This window comes from Podarcis cretensis, assembly GCF_951804945.1.
Source record: "Podarcis cretensis genome assembly, chromosome: 5".
Taxonomy (NCBI): domain Eukaryota; kingdom Metazoa; phylum Chordata; class Lepidosauria; order Squamata; family Lacertidae; genus Podarcis; species Podarcis cretensis.
Window position 1 is genome coordinate 97539939 of NC_137174.1, and position 21739 is coordinate 97561677.

The 21739-nt window shown below is 50.0% G+C and overlaps 1 protein-coding gene across 1 annotated transcript in view; it reads left to right on the top strand.

Annotated features, from left to right (window-relative positions):
• LOC307216925 (solute carrier family 12 member 9-like) overlaps positions 1-20997 on the top strand; it is a 95817-nt gene extending 74820 nt beyond the window's left edge. The window contains exons 10-13 of the mRNA XM_079977750.1: positions 5398-5590; positions 14933-15107; positions 18403-18549; positions 19695-20997. Coding sequence (XP_079833876.1) covers positions 5398-5590; positions 14933-15107; positions 18403-18549; positions 19695-20500 — 1321 coding nt within the window. The 3' untranslated portion in view covers positions 20501-20997. The remainder of the gene's footprint in view (positions 1-5397; positions 5591-14932; positions 15108-18402; positions 18550-19694) is intronic.
• Positions 20998-21739: the final 742 nt, after the last annotated feature.

Genomic DNA, 21739 nt, shown 5'->3' on the forward strand with positions numbered 1-21739 from the left:
TGGTGAATGGCAGCTCCCTGCTGCTGAGGGTTGATGTGCCTTTGCATTCTCTGAGGTACAAGTCGTAGAGGGTGGGGGAAATTCTTTCATTCTCGCAGCCTCCTCCGTCCGCCTTTTAAACATGCTCATTTAGCATCTTGTTCCTCCAGCTCCCCTACTTTAAAGTAAACAAGAGCTTGCGTTACTTTTCCAATCCTCCTCAGCACGTACAGAGTTTTCCTCCAGCACTGACCAGCTATATGTCTGGTTACCACAAACAGACAGATAAGGGGCAACCTCTCTCTCCATCTGCATGTGTTTTAACACCTCCCTTGACACAGTCCAAAATTTATTTTGAAATCCCCTGGGGAAAGTCCACAAGTGATGGCTGCTGCCCCAGCGTGGTATGACTTCAGAAACTGTTGAGGTCTGATAATTCTCAGAGAACAGATGAGGTCCCTGCACACTGGAGGCAGGGAGCTGCTGAAGCGTGGCCCATCACATAGAATAATAGAATTATAGAGTTGGAGGTCAGACTATCCTCTACCAGGGCCAGGGCCTTTTCAGTGGTGGCTCTGACCTGGTGGAATGCTCTGTCCCATGAGCCTAGGGCCCTTCAGGATTTAACCTCCTTCCATCGGGTCTGTAAAACAGAGCTATTCTGCCTGGCCTTTAATTTGAATTCAGCCTGATCTTTTATTTCCCTTCCCTTCCCTTCCCTCCCTCTCCCCTTTTATGAAGATCACCCGCTCTGAGACCCCACAGCTAATTCTCCCCTGGCCTCCCCGCTGGCCCAAGTAGGACCAACTCAGCCAGCTAGCCCTGGGGATTATCTAATACTTATTTCCCCTAAATGGATTTTTGAATTTTATTGTTATTCATGTTTATATACTGTATTTTATGCTGCTTTTATTATTAAGGGTTTTAAATTTGTTGTTAGCTGCCCTGAGCCCAGTTTTTGAACTGGGAAGGGTGGGGTATAAATAAAATTATTATTATTATTATTATTATTATTATTATTATTATTATTAACCCTCTGAATGTAGGAATCTCAACTAAAGAACCCATTACTGATTGGCCACCCAACCTCTGCTTAAAAACCTCTGAGGAAGGAGAGTCCACAGTCTCCTGAGGGAGATTGTTCCACTGTCAGGCAAGGTGCCAGAGAGTTTTCCCCTGATGTTTAGTTGGAATCTCCTTTATTGTAACTTGAAGCCACTGGTTTGGGTCCAAATATGTGTACGCCAGGCAGAATACCGTAGATTCCGGCGTATTAGGTGACTGGGTGTATAAGGCGACCTCCCAGATTGGCAGCTGCTAATTTGGGGGGTTGACTTATATGCCCAGTCTTATACATTTGCTGCCCAGCGAACCTATACCTGGCGTATAAGACGGCCCCCGACTTTTTAGAGGATTTTCCGGGGTTAAAAAGTCGTCTTATGCGCCGGAATCTACTGTATATGCAGAAATGCATATACAGTGGTACCTCGGGTTACATACGCTTCAGGTTACAGACTCCGCTAACCCAGAAACAGTACCTCGGGTTAAGAACTTTGCTTCAGAATGAGAACAGAAATCGTGCTCTGGAGGCGCGGTGGCAGCGGGAGGCCCCATTAGCTAAAGTGGTGCTTCAGGTTAAGAACAGTTTCAGGTTAAGAACAGACCTCCGGAACGAATTAAGTACGTAACCAGATATACCACTGTATTTGAAAGAGGATTCAACAAATTCATGGAGAAAGAGGGCTATTGATGCCTAATGTCCCTTCCGCAGCTGGGGCCAGCAATGCTTTTGCATCCAAGTTGCTGTGAAAACCACAGGAGAGAGGGCTCTTGGCTCAGATCCTGCTTGCTTGTTTCCCATGTGCATCTGGCTGGCCACTGAGAGCAGGATGCTGGTCTAGAAGGGACAGCGGCCTCATCCAGCAGCCTCTTCCTGTGTTCTTAAGTAGCTGGGGTGGTGGGAGGTGTAGTCAAAAACACCTTCGAGAGCACCAAGGTTGGCAAAAAGCCTGCCCAACGTGGGCTGAGGCCCCTTGGCCGAAGTCGCAGACGTTGTGCATGTGTGGCTTTGGGAGCTGAGCATGACCCCCTTCCCCTCCATTTAACCTCTCTGGTCCTTGCTGGGGCAGCAGCATCCCGCGTGGGGGGGGGGTTAAACTCTGTGCGCTTCGCAGAGGCTCTAATGCATACTGCGGCTCTCTGCCAGGGCCCAGGAGAGACCCGCATTTTATACACATCAATTACACACTTAACCACCATTTGCATTTTTATCCCTCACCTTTTCTTCCCCTCCAAGCAGCAGCAAAAGAGGCGCATCTCCCTTCTCTGCGTCTCCCCCCCTCCCCATCTCTCTCTCTTACACACAAGTAAATACACACAGCCTTTGTGCATTTTTTTTATTTTTGTGGGTCCGGCTACGCAAGAGTGGCAGAGGGCAATTAGCATTCCGAGGCTCTTTTTAAATCTCCCTAAGCAATATAGATAAGACGGCAGGTTAGATGAGAACAATTTAATTAAGCCGTAGAAAAGAGGCCCTTTGCTGACGCCCTCGGTTCATGCGCTCTGCCAGCCGCGCCAACCTTCCAGTGTGGGACTGACTTGGCGCCACGCAGAGCACACCCTGCCTGCTGCCCCCTCCCCTCTGTGCAGGATTGATAGCCCCCTTTGGCTTCTTCTTCCCTCTCCCACCCCCAAAAAAGCTGAAATTAAAAACCAAAACTGGGATTAAAAACAACCAAACACTTTTTCTTCCTGTATCTGGCCAGTGCCAGGAAAACCTACAACTCTCTTGAGGTGTGGCAGCCATCAGCTGTCCTCATTACTCAGTGAGATTTGAGGCTACCTGTCCCAGAGAGGAGATAAACAAGCAGATTTTAGGGACTAGGTGCTGCCTTTTTTAAAAAAAATAAATCTCATTTTTTGTTGTTTAAAAATTGTGTTTACATCCTGTGCTTTTGCCACAGAGCAATGGCTTCGGTTCGACTGCATTATTATTATTCCAACAGGTCTGCAAGGAACATTAGGCCGTGATGGGCAATGAAATATCCCACTCAGCTTCATGGCTGAGCAGGGATTTGAACACAGGTCTCTCTGGCCCGGAATTTTTAACTACTCAAGAAGATGTAACTCTTTAATGCATGCGGATCAATAGGAATCGCTCGCGTTTTTAGTGCCTTTATAATGAATGATACGTGCTAAGATCCCGTGGGAAGGTGGGGAATCCTATCGGAGCAGCTGCGTGATTAAAATATAAATTGCAATGATGTGTGCGGTATTTTTTGTTGTTTCAGTACTTCAAGTCAATTGGGTGTTGCTTGGCATTTGGTTTTAAAATTTATTGCAGCCCCTTCAAACAGGGCACGTTCAGTGTGTAGGTGCAGAAACAGTCAGCTTTTAAAAGTTTTTGCTTAGCAAATCTTGCCAGCCCAAGAATCCTGCATCTAACAAAGACCAACTCTGAAGGAGTCCTTTTTTCCAGATAAATAGTTGTCCACACCCCATCATCCAGCCACAGGGCATGCTGGCTTCCGTGTATGTCAAGAGATATCACTTTCCTCCCCCCTTTCTGATACAGGCACTGAACCTTTTAAAAAAAAGCCCTTGATAGGCAGAAATCCAATAGGAGAATCTTGCAGTGATGGGGGAAGGTTTCGCCTGTTGCATTTCTGCTGTCTTGCCGGGGATGAGGGGTCTGCGTTTCAGCTGACAGAGGGTGAGGAATCTCAGCTTGGCTCCTTTCCTGAAACTAACTGATTTCAGTAGTTTTCTCCTTGCAGGTGTCATTAGATAATAAAAAAGCGTGTGTTTTACTCTGTAATGGCTTCTCGGCTGAATCAGACCTCTAGCCCAGCTTTCTGCTTCCAATAAGGTCAGCCAAATACTTCTGGCAGATAACTGGGGCAGCCTGCTTACAACTCATGTTTAAACTTAGATGCTGTTTTTTTCCAACCATCTGCTCAAAAGCATTCTCACACTTCTTCCCCTCCCCCCCAAAAACAATCCTTATTGTTGCCTGCTACAGTTGTGTGACAGGCAGAAATTCACCAGGTGTAGTGTTTCCTGTCACTGCATCCTCATCCTGGAGTTAGCCACGCCATCTGAATTTCTGCCCATATTTTCATGTTGAAAATACCATGCATCCCGTGTGTTTGCCTGCATGCATGTGATACTGCTGCAAATTGCATGCAGAAGCAGCTCTGTGCAGGAAATTTCATGCATGTACAATTTGCCATGCTTAAACCTTGGAATCCATGAAGCAGCCTAGGGAAAGTGATCTGAGAGCCCTTCTACCTACTTAAGCATTTTGCGGCTGGAGATGAGTGCGTTGGACTCTCTCTAATGGATCCCTCGGGGTGTAAGCAATTGTGTTACGTATTCATTGTCTTTAAATGTTGCTAACCAGCCGTGAGCCTTCTGGGACAGGGCAGGTTACAACCCAAATAAGATGGATTTCCTGCAACTCTGGCTCCGGTTGCATCCAAGGGTGACCTCAGGGGCTAGTGTGGAGTAACTGATGGAGTGGCAACCTGCAGGGTCCACACGCTGCTTTGTAGAATGGCACACCCCCTAACGGAGGAGAGAGAATCCTGTGGACCCCTGAGGCATTGCTGTACTCCAACTCCTGGATAGCTCAGTTGGTTAGAGCAACGTGCTGATACTGCCAAGGTTGCAGGTTCAATCCTCGTATAAGACAGCTGAATATTCCTGCATTGTAGGGGGTTGGACTCTACAATTCTGTGATTCTAACTCCCAACTTCCAACATCCAGAGGGCTGCAGGTTCCCAAGCTATCAGGAGTCAGCCAGCAGTAAATCACACCATGCAAACTGCAGTTGACTCTTTATTAGCAAGAACATGATCTTGGCAGAGTGTCGGGCCTAATGAGCACAGAAGCTCATCCCTGGTAGGTCTTGCCCCCACAAAGCAGTTGCTGAGACTGAAGGTCCCCACATCCCCATAGTTGCCTAAGCCCCACTCCCCTCCAGGGTTTCTCCCAAGCAATCTGAGACTGTGCCAGTCTCTCCTCTGTGCTTTTCATGTCTCTCCTGGTTCTGGGATACCAGGGGGAAGGGAAGCTTGTTCCAGCAGGAGGGGGAGATACCTGGGACTCTTCAGCAGCCAGACTCATCTTGGCCTCTTGGCCTCTCCTGCTTCAGCTGCTGCCTCTGATTCTGGACTTCTGTCTGCCACAGACTCTCCCAGCTCACTAAGCCCTGTTGCCTCTTCAGCTTCCGACACCACCACTTCCCAGTCTTCTCCCTCTGTCCACCCACCAATCCCTGGACTCTTAGCCTTCTTCCCTCGGGGCTTCCCCAGCTGGTTCCTCCCACAATTCCTCTGCGTCCAACCGGTCCGCGACACCACAGGAAGCTAAGTGGATCTGCCCCTCCCAAGCTGACTGCTCTGCTCCTTCCCGCAGGCCCACCTTCCAGTACTTCACCTGGCACACCTGTGTGCTGGGCATCGCCGGCTGCTTCGTCATGGTCTTCCTCATCAGCCCCATCTACGCCTCAGCCAGCGTGGCCTTCATGGTGGTTCTCCTTGTGGCCCTCCATTACCTCTCCCCCAGCAGCAGCTGGGGCTACATCAGCCAGGCTCTCATCTTCCACCAGGTAAGCACGGGATGGACCCCCAAAACCAGCTCTCTACCGCGGTCGGCAGCAAGCAAGACTTTCTCCTTTCTGATGCGAAATGTTTTAATCAATGTTTTCTGGCGCTTTCGTTTGTCGGTTGCTCCTCCTGTGGGAGAACGGGCGAGGCAGAAACACGGCGAGCAATCTCTTTTCCTTGCACACATAAACACCTGGAGCTGCGCTGACTAGTTTAGAGACAAGAGTTCTCCCTCTGGCAGCGTTCAGCCCTCTTGTAAATCAGGCAGGGTGGGAGGAGGAGGAGGAAGAAGAAGAAGAAGAAGACCCATTTCCAGGGATTTCAAGGCAGGGGCTGCGAGCCTCATTCTTTGGCCACCCAAGGAAATTGCAGAACGCTCGAAAAGTATACATTTTCTGCAAAAGAGGCAAAAAAACTTTTGATTCCTGAGTATGCTAAAGCTATTCAATATTAGAAGTGATGTGGAAGGCAGCGATATTTTTTGTTTGTTTATTATGGGTTTATGGGCATTTATTTTATTTATTTATTAAATTTGTAGACCACCCTTCATCTGACGATCACAGGGTGGTTCACCAAAATAATAATAATAATAATAATAATAATAATAATAATAATACAAAAAGAACCCAGCAAGCAGGACCCAAGAGCCCTCACCCCAACCCACTGCAGCTTCCAGCAACTGGTAGCTCGTTTGCAAAACACAGGGCCAGGTGGTCCTCCCCGCTCCATACAGATTAATTTACCTGGTTGTCCTAATAATGTTTCGAACTCGCCTCCACCCCTTCCGCAAGGGAGCTGCACACTCTTATCTCGTATCCTTTCAGACAGGCGGTTCGTCCTTCCAGCTGGCACCGTTCCCCCCTGTGCTCTGCCCTTCCCTGGGATTCATTCCCAGACCCAGCGAGTTGGGCCCGTTGCCCAGCCCTTGCCTTTTAATTTTTGTGTCATAAAACCAACACTTAACAGGGAAAAAACCCTGTTAGCACGTAATGGAATATTCTTATTACCCAGCTGCTGTCTTGATGGCCTGCCTTAACGAAACTCAGGCCCTCAGCCAAGCCTGGTGAGTGGGTTTGGTTGTGTTTTAGCAGGTTCCGAGCACCTAAAACCCACAACGTTAGTACAGAAGGTCCAGACCTTCCAATTTGCAAAGTCGATCCATTTATTTATTGTGAGGTTTCCCAAACTTGGGGCTCCAGCTGTTTTTGGACTGCAGTTCCCATCATCCCTGATCACTGGTTCTGCTTGCTAGGGATGATGGGAGTTGTAGTCCAACAACTGCTAGAGCCCCAAGTTTCGGAAACCCTGTTTATTGCGTTTGCGTCCACCCTCCCTCTCAAGGAGCTCAAGGGGGCATACGTAGTTCTCCTCATTTTGCCCTCACAACAACCTGTGAGGTAGGTTAGGCCGAAAGTGAGTGATTGGCCCACGGTTGCCCAGGGAGCTTCATGGCTGAGTCAGGATTTGAACCCTGGTCTCCCAAGTCCTAGTCCAACACTCTAATTACTACTAAAAACACTGTTTCTAGCTTCCCACCGACCCACCTCAAATGCTTGCATCTGAGGTATTTGCTTGGATGCTAAGAAAGCGTTTATGTGGGGCTGCAGTATGTTGGAAGAGCTTCAGATACATTATTTCAGTACAACAGCCCTGTATGGTAGGCCAGTGGTGGTGTCCCCCGTGTTGCAGATGGTGGAGCTGTGGTTGAGAGCCGGTGAATTCATGGCCAGCGCCAAATCTGGAGACTTGAGCTAACTTCCTTGTAGCTTCGCTCTCACGAATCGCTGGCTTGACCTGGAGTGTGTTCTGGTTACTTCCTCCCTTTCAAGGAGCAAAGTAGGTCCTGACACTTCATTCCAGCGGGCGTGCAGCTCCTCTGCGTTTCCTGTTTTCTGCTCGCCCTTTCCTGCTCCCAGGGCTAAACAAAAGAAGAAGAGTTTGGATTTGATATCCCGCTTTATCACTACCCGAAGGCGTCTCAAAGCGGCCAACATTCTCCTTTCCCTTCCTCCCCCACAACAAACACTCTGTGAGGTGAGTGGGGCTGAGAGACTTCAGAGAAGTGTGACTGGCCCAAGGTCACCCAGCAGCTGCATGTGTAGGAGCGGGGAAGCGAACCCGGTTCACCAGATTACGAGTCCACCGCTCTTAACCACTACACCACACTGGCTCTCCAGCTCAACAAGAACTTCTGCAGGCATCGGAGCTGCGCTCCTGCCTCCTGATACCCATATTTGGCTGAAATGCATCCACTTCTGGGGTGCAGCACCCCCAACACCACTAATCCATGCTGAGCAGGCCTTACCAGGAAACAAGGGCGATCTCTGGCAAGCGGTTTGGGGCAGTGTTCAAAATCCCCCAGGTGCCAGGCTCGTTTTCCTACTGGCACGGGCCCATTCGTGACTGTGTGGAGATTTGCGGGCACCAGGTTGGCGACTGACATCTCCCTCGAGCTAGCTGAGTCACACACAGCCCTCCATCATCACATCAAGGAAAATAAGTGCAGGGCTGAGTACAGATACATTTGACTGTGCCACAGCCTTTCCCCAATTTAAAAACCTCTGCTGTCCATTTCCACTATGAGTTTCTGCTTCTTGGATACTGGGACAAGTGAATTGTTGTAAGAGCAATGTTGCTGAGATCATGGAATTGTAGAATTGCAGCATTGGAAGGGGACCCAGGGGTCATCTAGTCCAGCCCCCCTGGTGAATAGACATTTAAGGTGCTGTTTGGCTCCTAGCTTATATACCTGAGTTTCTAACACCTGTTTGGGGACACCAGTGTGGAGGACAGAGGAATCTGGCCACAGCCCTGCGACATTTGCAGGCAGGGAAACGTCGGTGTGTTAGCTGGGGCTGCCAACAATGCCTCTGCAGACATCCGTCTGGCTTTGAGATGTCTTGGCAGATCGATGGGAGAAAGGAGGGCCACGTGCAGGTGGATAAAAGCAGGCGTCGAAAACGCCACCTTCCTCTTCTCCTTACTCCCTCTTCTCCCAGCTCCTCAACCTTTCATTCCTGGCGCTGGCACACAGAGACTTTGGCAGGGAGCCAACACCACAGATTGTGTGCGGAAGGTGGGGGGGGGGAGGTGCAGGAGGGAAGGAATGATCTCCTCCTCTGCGGTGCGTCTGGGGTAATAACATTTACTCACCAGGGTGATGTTACCCCGTCGGACGCTGATCAAATGCACTTGTCCCCGGTAGTGAAGACAAATGCCGGCAGCTGAGGAGGTAAATGCATTAGCTCGCCCTGAGCTCTGACTTGTCTGACTGACATGTTTGCTCGGTTGCGTGCACACACACACACACACACACACACACACACACAGCAAGGAAGGAAGCTAGCGGCTGGAGCAGATGATGAAGGAAGAGAAAGCGAGGGCTGTTTTTTCTCGGCCAAGAAGACGCTTTTATCATTGACAGTTCGAAGACCAGGGCTGGGGCAGACATCCCATCAGACATAACGTTAAGAACAGGTTAAGAACAGACCTCCAGAACGAATTCAGTTCACTGTAGTAGGTTTCTCACTGACCACAGCATGATTAGCTCAGCAATGGAAGAACCAGACTGATGCACCCCTGAACGTATGGGAAAATATCTGGGATAAGGCAATGTCTGGCTGTCTCACCAGACACAGGAGGGCAATTAAAGGCGTAACGAATAGAAACACAGACCCCCTTCTTTAAATATGTTAATGACCAATATCAAGATCTTATACCAAATGCTCGATATTCTCAGTGGAGAGGTTATGTTAAGCAACGTGTTTGAATGTTGAATGTGTAAGTCTATGTCTAGAGACAACGGATGAAACAAATACCATTAGCTGTACTGCTGGATAAGTTTTTAGTGATTTTTGTATTTGTATAAAAACTAATGAAAATTTGTGGTTTGTGTGTGTTTTAAAAGGCACACAGATGCCAAAGCATCTGAGGTGGCGGTAGAAGGAGCCCCCTATTCAAAGCCCCATGTTTCTACAGCTAAGCGCGGAGGCAGTTTAGCCGCAGCTTCCTTGGACCCATGTGGATTTGGTGCTCCTCACTGGCTGATGTAGAGAGGAAGAATAATAGCAGAGTGCCATCGATGTGCACAGTGCTTTGTGCATAATATAGAAAAGGACAGGTCTCTGAGCTGAGGAGAATACGTTCTACAATCTGACACGAGGTGATGGGGTGGCAGGAGGCCAAACAACTTAGAGATTATCCTCATGGGTAACATCCTGTCAATATTACGGAGGATTTCGCCACAGGTCGGGTGCGATTGTGTGGTAAAATGTGTGCCTGAAAGTGTGACGAAACGGTCGCCCGTATCCGTCATATCAAAGTGATGTGCGAAATCCAGTTAGTCTTATTTGAGTCACCCTTGTGAGCGAATATCCGGCAAACACCACACAGGATTTTACTGAACATGAGGCGCATACGTCTGGAAACGCAACCTTGCGAGGTTCCCCTCAAAACTCTCCCACATTTCCTTGAAAACAAGTGCTTTGCCTGAGGCGCCACAGGACTTGCTTTTTAAGAAATTCATTTTGAGACCAAAGCTTGCCCTCCGAGAGGAGCAACGTCCGTCTCCGGCTGACGCCACCTCTTCCCGCCTCTGGGGAAGGAGGTGCGCAGTCCTGCCACAACCAGCCAGGCTTGAAGCAGGAGAGCCAGATGGGGAGCGTGAGGGGAACGCGGCACCTGCCTGTCAGCGCCCCAGATTGGCAGGAGGAGGGTTCTGCCTCAGTGCCCCACTGCCCACGCTACGCTGAGGGGATAATGGGGGGGGTGGCAGACGCTGACAGCGCCATATGCCGGCGGTTCCGCCTTGACAAGCGGGCGGCGCTCGGGGCTCCCTCTGCTCCCAGTCAACTGAGGCGTCTTGGCTCCGAGGCTGGTGGGATGAGTGGGGAGGCCCTGCGAGAAGCCTTAGCGAGCTCTGGTGCCATCCGGGCATCCGGGATGTTAGTTTCGTGGAAAAGGGCGAAGGGTTGGGGGCTGAGGCCTGTAGCAATCAATGGATGCTTCCTGCTCATCTTCTCTGTATCGTTCCAATTTTAGTATATGTGCTGCCGAAGCGAGCACTATCAGTGGATGCTTCCTGATCACCTACTTAAAGGTAAAGGTAAAGGAACCCTGACAGTTAAGTCCAGTCACGAACGACTCTGGGGTTTGTGGCGCTCATCTCGCTTTACTGGCGTTTGTCCGCAGACAGTTTTTCCGGGTCATGTGGCCAGCATAACTAAGCCGCTTCTGGTGAAACCAGAGCAGCACACGGAAACGCTGTTTACTTTCCCGCCGGAGTGGTACCTATTTATCTACTTGCACTCTGATGTGCTTTTGAACTGCTAGGTTGGCAGGAGCAGGGACCGAGCAACGGGAACTCACCCCATCAGGGGATTCGAACCACCAACCTTCTGATCGGCAAGCCCTAGGCTCTGTGGTTTAACCCACAGCGCCACCCGCGTCCCGATCACCTACTTCCCGAGCATTAATTCTGATCAAATGAGAATCACTAATAATAATGCTGCTTTTCATTCAAATGTATCCCAAAGGGGATTACAAACAATGAATAACATGCTGGAACATAGAACTGTGGAATCAGAGAGCTGGAAGGCAGCCCTCCCCCCCGCCAGGGTCATCTAGTCCCACCCTCTGCAATGCAGAAATCTCAGCGAAAAACATCCATGACAAATGGTCATCCAACCTCGGCTTAGAAACCTGCAAGGAAGGAGGACATTAATAGACAGGACATTAAACTGTTTTTTTTATGCAACAACAGTGGCAAGAGTATTGTTGGCCCAGAAATGGAAGAAAGAAATACCAATGAAAGAAGAATGGCAGACAAAATTAATGGACTACGCAGAATTGGTCAAGATGACAGGAAAGATTCGAAACCTGCGGGACCAGAGATTCACAGAAGAATCGCAGAAATATACGAACTATTTGAAGAGCAACTGTAATCAACAAATTACGCTAGGCATATATGAAATATTGCAAAGAAGATATAGAAGAGAGACATTAGTTATGATACTTAAATGTAATAGTGAAATTAAGAAATGTAAATTAAGTGGAAAAGATTGGAAAATTTTCAGATGTGATTGATGGAAGTCAAAAGAATTGTATAAGATATAAAAGTATGTTTTATAATTGTTGAAAATGATATGTTAAAACTAAGAAATACACACACACACACCTGCAAGGAAGGAGAGTCCACCACCTCCCAAGGGAGACCATAGTAGAACATTACAAACGCAGCAAAAAATCATGTAGATTAACAAATTATCAGTAAAGCAACTGCAGTCTGTAAGACACTGTTAACAAAGCGACAGCTAACTCGTCCAACGTGGGAAGATTCAGGAAGGACAAACGAAAGTATGTCATTGCACAGAGCGCAGTTAGATCTATGGAACTTGCTCCCAGCGGAGGCAGTGATGGCTACTTGACTTGGATGGCTTTAAAAGAAGATTAGAGAGATGCATAGAGGATGTTCAGGCTATCAGGGTCTACCAGGCATGATGGCTATGTCCTGCCTCCAGAGTTGGAGGCAGTGGGTTTCTGAATGGCGGTTGCTGAGAATCCCAAGCAGGGAGCGCAGGGCTGCAATCAGGTCCTGCCTGGGGGGCTTCCCACAGTTGGATCTTGGGGGTCACTGATAGAAAAGGGTGCTGGACTAGATGGGTCGCTGGCCTGATCCAGAACCCTCTTCTTATTTTATTAAGAGCCAGTACACCCATGTACAGCCCATGTCTTCAGTGCCTGCATGGGCTGGGTGTCAGGAACACCTTCTCTGACCTTCTGATCCCAGGAACAGCAGCACAGCATTCCCAAGGAATAGGTCCTGGTGCAATTTGCTATTGTGAGCCCCTCCAAGCAGCAGAGTAACAGAAGCAAAGCTGCGGAGGTTTCGTTGCATACCTAATTTATTTCTACTGATTAAGCAAATAAAAGAACGTAACGAACATGTACGGGAGTGGAGGAGGAGTTTGGATTTGATACCCCGCTTTATCACTACCCTAAGGAGTCTCAAAGTAGCTAACAATCTCCTTTCCCTTCCTCCCCCCCAACAAACACTCTGTGAGGTGAGTGGGGCTGAGAGATTTCAAAGAAGTGTGATTGGCCCAAGGTCACCCAGCAGCTGCATGTGGAGGAGCGGGGAATCGAAACCAGTTCACCAGATTACGAGTCCACCGCTCTAACCACACCACCACACTGGCTCACCACACTGGGAGAGTCAGCTCTCTCATACTGCCATCTTGTCTCCAGACAGATCAAAGAAAATCCGCACAGTACTAGGGACAGAAGTCTGGAAGAGTAGTTTCCGCCCCCTCCTTTTTCACAGGCAGAAAGTAAAACAATGGGAGGGAAGAAAATACTGACACAGTCTTGCTCTCTGGGTGCTCAGAGAACAAGTTTCCCCTTTTTAAAATGCACGTATCTGAAGAGTGCCGATGACCTGCATTTCAGCAGTAAACTTCTACAGCGTATAGTTGAACTGTGGAATTTCCTCGCACAGGAGCCAGTGAGGGCCATCAACTTGGATGGATTAGACATAAGTGTGGTATTTTATGCGTTGGGACTTCCCGTTATTATTATTCATCATTGTTTAGTAATTCTTCACTGCAATTCTTAAGTGTCAACTGTTTAACTATTATTTGCCGATATTTAATTTTACCGTTTACTGTTATATTCTAATGGATTGTTGAATATTGCTTCATTTGATATAAGTTGCTTATTTTAAGGTTATTGTGACTTTTTTTGTACTGGATCAGATTATTACGTGTGTGATAGTTGCTGCCTTTTTTGTTGTTTCTTCAGCTTGAAAATGGCATTGTGCAGAGTAATATAGAAAGGCGGTACAGAGGTACCTCAGGTTAAGAACTTAATTCATTCTGGAGGTCCGTTCTTAACCTAAAACTGTTCTTAACCTGAGACACCACTTTAGCTAATGGGGCCTCCTGCTGTCACAGCCACACGATTTCTGTGCTCATCCAGAAGCAAAGTTCTTAACCTGAGGTACTATTTCTGGGTTAGGGAATCTGTAACCTGAAGCGTCTGTAACCCGAGGTACCACTGTAGTTCACTGTAGGTAGGGCCTGTGTCCAAAGATATAGCCTCTTGGGACGAAGTCAAATTGCTGCATTAGCAGCACCAACGTGACCTCCACAGGGCGCTAGCCTGGGCAGTGTGTCTGGAGATCCTGGGCAGCCCAGATGACAAGACTCTTGGCCTCACTAATGGAGTCCAAAGGAAAGCAGAGTAAGACATTGGGCACCAGCTTGGCTGCAGGAGTTGCCAGAAGGAGACGTCCAAGGCACCATCCTGCTGTCTTGTGGACTCCATTCCGGATTTGTGGACTCCATTCCGGATTTGTGGACTCCATTCCGGATTTGTGTAGGGTTTACTCCTTAGCCTTTTCTTCTCCTGAAGAGGTCCCGCAAGGCAGCTGAGGTTCAGGATCAAAGTTTTCCTTCTCCTAGATCAGGCATGGGCAAACTCGGCCCTCCAGATGTTTTGGGACTACAACTCCCATCATCCCTGACCACTGGTCCTGTTAGCTAGGGATGATGGGAGTTGTAGTCCCAAAACAGCTGGAGGGCCGAGTTTGCCTATGCCTGTCCTAGATGGGCTACGAGCCCCATCTACTCCTCACCTCCCTCTACAGCAGGCTTCCTCAACCTCGGCCCTCCAGATGTTTTGAGACTACAATTCCCACCATCCCTGACCACTGGTCCTTCTAGCTAGGAATCATGGGAGTTGTAGGCCAAAAGCATCTGGGGGGCCGGGGTTGAGGAAGCCTGCTCTACAGCATGTGAAAAAACTGCCTTCTTGACCGTTGGACCCTCTTTTGGTCTCGTCCGTTTAATCTGCCAGAGCCTGTCTTCACATGCAGGAGAAGCCCCTAACTCCCCAAGGATTTGAGACCCATTGGTTGCCCTCACCTCAGCACATGTTATTCTCTGCATATTATAAAATTGTAAAGATCCTTAACTGATCTATCTATATATTACTAATAAAAAGTTTGTGAATGTTTATTCAAAACCTGCCAAGAAGTCCAGTTCATTTTGTTGTTTCTTTAAGTACTTTGCAAAATGTTCCCATTCTTCTTTAAAGTCACAGTTGTCCTTATCACGTAGTTTGTGTGTCAATTTTGCCAATTCCGCATAGTCCACCAGTTTCTCTTGCCACAGTTCTTTAGTCGGGGTTTCCTCGTTCTTCCATCCTTGTGCTGTTAAGACTCTTGCCGCCGTTGTTGCGTACATGAAGATGTTTTTCAGTTTCCTTGGCAGCTCTTTTCCTACAATCCCAAACAAAAATGCTTCAGGCTTTTTTTTACAAATGTTAAATTCCCCCCCCCCCCCCAGGTCCGCAAGTATCTGCTGATGTTGGACATCCGCAAGGAGCACGTCAAGTTCTGGCGGCCACAGGTGCTGCTGATGGTACGGAACCCGCGGACGTCCCTGCAGCTCATCAGCTTCATCAACGACCTCAAAAAGAGCGGCTTGTATGTGCTTGGCCACGTGGAGCTGGATGACTTGGGTAAGGGGGCAGCGGGAGGCCAGCCGGTTGACCCCCCAAGTCCTCTGGAGAGATGCAACCATGTGCCCCAGGGAGAAGGCCCATAGGAAGCTGCCTTGGACTGAGTTGTACCACCCACCCACCTAGCTTGGAGGCGAGGGAGAATCCACAGGGTAGAGGTTTGTGAAATCATGTGTGGCCTGGATAAAGTGGATGGATAAAACTTGCGGATGTCGACTGAAGCTGAATGTTGGAAGAATCAGGACAGACGAAATACTTATTCACGCTGCACATAGTTGAACTATGGAACTCCTTCCCACAAGCAGCAATGATGGCCCCTGGCCTAGATGGCTTTAAAAGAGGATTGGTCAAATTCAGGGAGGAGGAGAGGGCTATGGATGGCTCCTAGCCAGGATGACCATGCTCTGCCTCCACGGTCAGAGGTGCCAAGGAATCTGAATACCACAGGAAAAGAGAGGGGTCTTGTGTTTGGATCCTGCTTGGAGATTCCCTATTGGGGCTTCAGGTTGGCCACTGTCAGAACAGGATGCTGGACTAGAAGGGCCATTGGCCTGATCCAGCAGGCTCTTCCTATGTTCTTAAGCCAATAATAATAATAATTATAATAATAATTTATTATTTATACCCTGCCCATCTGGCTGAGTTTCCCCAGCCACTCTGGGCAGCTTTCAACAGAGTATTAAAATACAGTAATGCATCAAACATTAAAAGATTCTTTAAACACGGCTGCCTTCAGATGTCTTCTAAAAGTCTGGTAGTTGTTGTTCTCTTTGACATCTGGTGAGAGGGTGTTCCACAGGGCGGGTGCCACCCCCGAGAAGGCCCTCTGCCTGGTTCCCTGTAACCTCACTTCTCGCAGTGAGGGAACCGCCAGAAGGCCCTCGGAGCTGGACCTCAGTGTCCGGGCAGAACGATGGGGGTGGAGACGCTCCTTCAGGTCTACTGGACCGAGGCCGTTCAATGGATGGCTCAGCAGATTTTCTTGCCAAGTGCATGGCTGTCATTTCCTGGGTGGGGTGAGGAGGCAGGGAGGCCAGCGCCCTACAAAAACATAAGCAGGAGTGCCAGTTTCGGCTCTATCAGTTTGCACCGATTTGCACCGCTCCAATGTCCTTGCCAGCTCACCTGTCCCCTTCCAGCTAAGCTGGAGCAGAAGTTCTGCCCCACCAGGTGAGCAGCCTCTGGTTGAGAAGTTTGAGTCTCCCAGAGTGCAAGTTTGCTGCAAGAGTTGATGTCTCAGCTCGGCCTTTTTGTTTACTCTCAGTCGTGAGCATGTGCCCCTTCCGGTGAACACATGTTCACCAGCGCAGCGCTCCTCACGCTGCACGGATGCTCCAGCCAAAAGCATTCACAAGCGCACTGGGTCTGTGTGCCGCTTGCCCAGGCTCCCGCTTCTACCTGCCTGCTGTCCTTTGTACGGCAAATTGATTTCTCAGCTGCTTTTGTGAAGGCCGCAAACGGGGCCCCTCCCAGAGCTGTTCTGGTTTCCATGGTGACTAATGGATTTTTCCCCCCTCCCTGAAAAGAGGGGAAAGTAGAAAGAGGAAGGTGGTTAATTTCATTTTTCAACCACACCTAGAAAGAGAGAGAGAGAGAGAGAGAGAGAGAGAGAGAGAGAGAGAGAGAGAGATCAGACCAGAATTATAGGGCAAATCTAAGAGATAAAGTACGGCAGCTTAGTTGGGGTGGATCAATGAGAAAGGATTCCTGGGTCTTTGGGTGGATAAGAGGTGAACTTGGTGCCAAGTGTGAATGCGCTTGTGAGCTCCAAGCACTGTCAGAAGCTGCTACTTCCACATTGGGGAACTTTGTGGCAGAGGGAGAAACGAACCGTTCTTGGGTTTGGCGAGGCGCAAGTCCATCGTCACAACACACACGTGACACAGAATTCTCTGAAACGGTGAATTTTAAAGAGAGCCATGCAGAGAGAGCTTTCCATTATCTTTTAGAGCATATAAATAGTGGATTGCAGAGTCGCGAATGATATCTCATCTTAAAGTGCGGAATATGTAGGTTTACACTTAAAGTACAGTGGCATTGTCACTTCATTCCCCCAAATCAGAGGCACGCAGTAAAAGAAGCCAAGAATGCGAACTGCAGCTTTTGGGACCTTTGTAGCTGAGGTGTTATGGAGTGTTCCTGGACATCCCAATCGCTCATGCGCTTTGGGAAGTGTCAGCACATGAGGCCTAGGGGCAGATAGGGCTGTGCTTTGTTGGCGAGAAGGGGCATAGCAGGGAAGGAAGAAGGCAGCACGATACCAACGTGTTATCGGTCAGCAGTCAGGTTGTGCGAATGTTGCCGTCTGGCAAACACGAGTGGTAGTGTGTGTCAGAAACAGTACTGCCCATGAATCATAGGAGCCAACTTCTAGGGGCCATGGGGGCTTCAACCCCCACAATAAAATATTTGAGGGGGCCGGGCCCCCACAAAGTTGATGGGCATTCCCATTCAAATAGTGTGTATGCATTGCATCATGGGATTGATTATGCGGGGCGGGGCTTACCTGGGCCCCCGCAATATTTTATTCAAGTTGGCACCCCTGGTGTTCCTGGGATGGCTCAGTCTGTAGAGCTTGAGACTCTTCATCTCAAGGTTCTGGGTTCAAGCCCCAATGTAGGGCGAATGATTCGCGCATGGCAGGGGGTTGGACTATATGATCCTTGTGCTCTTTTGCATAATAATAATAATAATAATAATAATAATATACCGCCCTTCATCAAAAGATCTCAAGTCAGTTCGCAAGATGATTCTATGAAATTGGGAACTCTGTGAGTGATGGGGAATGGGTACCAGTAAAGTGTTGGAGAAACTATAGCCATGGATATGTGTGTGTGTTAGGATAGGGTAACTGGCGACCCAGAAGATGCTGGACCAGCCTTTCTCAACCTGTGGGTCCCCAGATGTTGTTGAACTACAACTCCCATCCCCCCTAGCTAGCAAGGCCAGAGCTCAGGGATGATGGGAGTTGTAGTCCAACAACATCTGGGGGCCCACAGGTTGAGAACTGCTGTGCTGGACTCTCCGGTGTCGTTATCCCTGACCACTGCCATTCTGGCTGGGGCTGATTTGGTTGAGAGAGTCCAACAACAGATTGAATTCTGATGCCTTCTGCAGCTGTCTCTTAAAGTTGTTTGCCCCTGTTGATAGACTTATAGGGAGGTCCCTCTACAAGCAGGTCCCCTCCATATGTGTGAATGTGTCCCTGCTTATCCAAGGGTCTCCTCCCACTGTGGGCTTTGCTCTGGAGGTCCAACGCAACGCCGGCCGGCTGACCCTCTCCTTTCTCTCTTAGACTCCCTGCCTTCTGACCCCTTGCCGCACCAGTCTGACTCGTGGCTACAGCTTGTGGACAGGCTGAACATCAAGGCCTTCGTCAACCTGACCCTTTCGGACTCCATCAGACATGGCACCCAGCAGCTGCTCTTCATCTCTGGCTTGGGTGAGTATCCCTTTTTGTTTGGGCCAGAGAACTGGGCAGCTGAGGAGGAATTAGGTGCAGGCCGTCTCAGAACTGATTTTTGTGGCAGGCTGTGTTGGAATAAATGCTGCAAATAAATACATTTTCGGAAGGGGGTTACTGTTTTGTTTTTTGTTATGAATTTTGTGTTTTTATCTTGTATTTTTATGCTACAAACCGCCGTAAGATCTAAGGATGAAGGGCGGCATACAAATTTAATAAATGGTACACATGAGACCCAGGCATGTTTTCTGATGGTGGGGAAGGTGTACTTTGCTGCCTGGAAGGTGCTTTGACGTCCCAACTTCAGGTCTTCAAAGCGCCTGGAGAAATCACCTGGCTGCCATGGTGACCTCAGCTGATGGACAGGCGAGCCACCCCTCTTGCAAATTTGGTCCACGAAACCAATCCAGATCTGGACCACAGAGTGCAAAAGGTTCCCCGCCACGCAATATGGATTTAGTTGAACCAAACGCCTAAGCTGCCTCTGTTCCTAAACCCCACAAGGCTGACCAATGAAATACAGCAATATTTCTTCATTTTTGTGGCTGCGTCAAATATAATTGTAGGACGGAACTGGCCACCAATCCATTTTCATTCCTTTGTTTTGGGGAGGTAGGGGTTGTGAGGGCAACTTTTACCGCCAACCACCTACCCCCAATCTTGACCTTGTTTGTTGCTGCAGCTCAGCCCCAACTCCTTGATTTGATTGGGCTCAGCCGGTAGAGCATGGGACTCTTGACTGTGGATTTTGAGTCCCAGCTTGGGTGAAATATTCCTCCGTTGCAGCAGGGGGTTGGACTAGATGACCCTCAGGGTCCCTTCCAACTCTACAATTCTAAGACTCTGTGATTCTACTTTCATTCCGCTTTCCAGCAACAGAAGTTTCGTTCAAAGCAGCTCATGACAGACACAATAGCATTACGAAAGAAACAGAACAACGTAGATGCTGCAAAGCAGAGATTCCCAAACTTGGGTCTCCGGCTGGTTTTGGACCACAGTTCCCATCATCCTTGACCACTGGTCCTGCTAGCTAGGGGCTGTGGGAGTTTTAATTCAAGAACAGCTGGCGAGCCGAGTTTGGGAAACCCAACTAATATTCCCTTGCCTCTCTCTCCCTCTCCCAGGAGGCATGAGGCCCAACACCATCGCTCTGGGCTTCTACGACAACACGACCTCGGAGGACCACCTCTCCCAGCACCCGGCCTTCAGCAGCGGGGAAGAGGTGGCCTGGCAGAACTTCCCTCCGCCGTGGACGTCGGGGACGCAGAAGTGCCTCTCTCCCCGGGAGTACGTGGCCATCATCGCAGACGCCCTGAAGATGCAGCGCAACGTGCTGCTGGCGCGCTCCTTCGAGGAGCTTAAGCCGCCGCAGGAGCTGGGGTGGCGGGCCCAGCCCCTCATCGACGTCTGGCCCATCAACCTGCTGCGCCCCGACAGCGCTCACTACGTGAACACCTGCAGCCTCTTCCTGCTGCAGATGGCCTGCGTCCTGGCCATGGCCCGTGCTTGGCGCCGCGCCCGCCTGCGCCTCTTCCTCTGCATGGAGAGCGGCGCCCGCCCCCGGGGCCAGGAGGACAAGCTGCGCCAGCTCCTGAAGGACCTGCGCATCCAGGCAGACATTCACACGGTGCTGTGGGACAGCACAGTGGCCCTCCACTGGCACCGCCAGCAGGAGATGGCCAGCGACACCGACGCCTTCGGCATCCCCGGAAACGTGGCACAAGTGACGGACGAGTACCTGAGCGCCGTCAACCAGCTCATCCTCCAGCAGAGCTCCGCCCCCACCGTCCGCTTCCTCTACTTGCCCCGCCCCCCAGCGGACACCAGCCTGTACGGCAGGTACTTGGAGCAGCTGGAGGTGCTCACTCGAGGGCTGGGCCCTACGCTGCTAGTGCACGGGGTCAGCGCTGTCACCAGCACTGAGCTCTAGGTTGGGTGCTGCGCGAGGTCGGCCCGAGCCGTGGCTGGCTGGCTTGCTGATGCCCCGTGATGGTCAAGGGTTGGGGAGTGGCAGGGCACCAGAGCGGTGTGGTGTGTCAAGAAGTGAGGGTGGGCAGCAGGTTATACTGGGGCTGCTCTCTGGGCCCTGCTGGACTGGCCGCGGACAGCCTCAGCTTCCTCTTTCACCAAAGACTGGGCCCACTTGGAGGACTCCAGGGCGCGGGAACCACGAGACCCGCTTCTGGGGCCCAGCAAAGCCGTCCAGGCCAAGAGGAGACTGTTACGTCCTGCAGGGATGTCCTGTCAACACTGGTCCTTTGGAAGGCTCTGTGAGCTCACGCAGAGGGGGACCCGAGCGAGACCAGAGCAGTACCAAGCTAGCACTTTGCCAAGTGGCCTTGGAAAAACTCTGCAGCAGCCCCGGTGCCTTTGATACGTGTAGAAACAGGAGCAAAAATAAAGATGGTCCTGAAGGATCTGAGCAGGCTGCTGTGGTGGCGTTTGGGGCGTTGATGGCAAGGAGCTTAGGGCAGTTGTCACAGGAGTGTGCTGGTCAGTAATCATTGGAAGTAAATCTCTCTTACGAAAACACGAGCTCCACAGACTTGGTTGAGTTTCAGGCCTAATGAGCAGAACAGCTCGTTCCTGGTGGTCTTACTCCATGAATATCAGCTGCTGAGACTGAAAGCCCCCACCTCCACATCCATCTAAGTCCCCTCCTCTCCCAAGCAATCAGAGACTGCACCTGCTTGCAGACAACCTCTGCTCCGCCTGTTTCAGCCCATTTCTGGTTCTGGGAGGTGGGAAGGGAGCTTGTCACAGCAGCAGGAGGAGACACCCGGGACTCTCCAGCAGCCAGACTCATCTCTGCCACAGCCTCTCCTAACTCACTCAGCTCTGTTACCTCTTCTGTTTCTGACACCTTCTCTTCCCAGTCTTCTCCCTCTGACTACTCATCATCCCACCACCACTGCCCCGGCCTCTGAGCCTTCTTCCCTTTGGGGTTTCCCAAATGGTTCCTCCCACCATTCCTCTGCCCCCAACCAGTCCATGACAGTGGCGGTGGTCTGAATGGCTGATTCGTTGTGGCAGTGTCAGGCTCCCTCCACACCCCCCGGAAGGATGGAGAGCATTACAAGGGGGAACACCATTATGCTGATCAGGTTATAGCTCCACTTTCATGTGAAATTTCGGATGCAAAAAGCAGCAGCTGATCCGTTTGAACAAC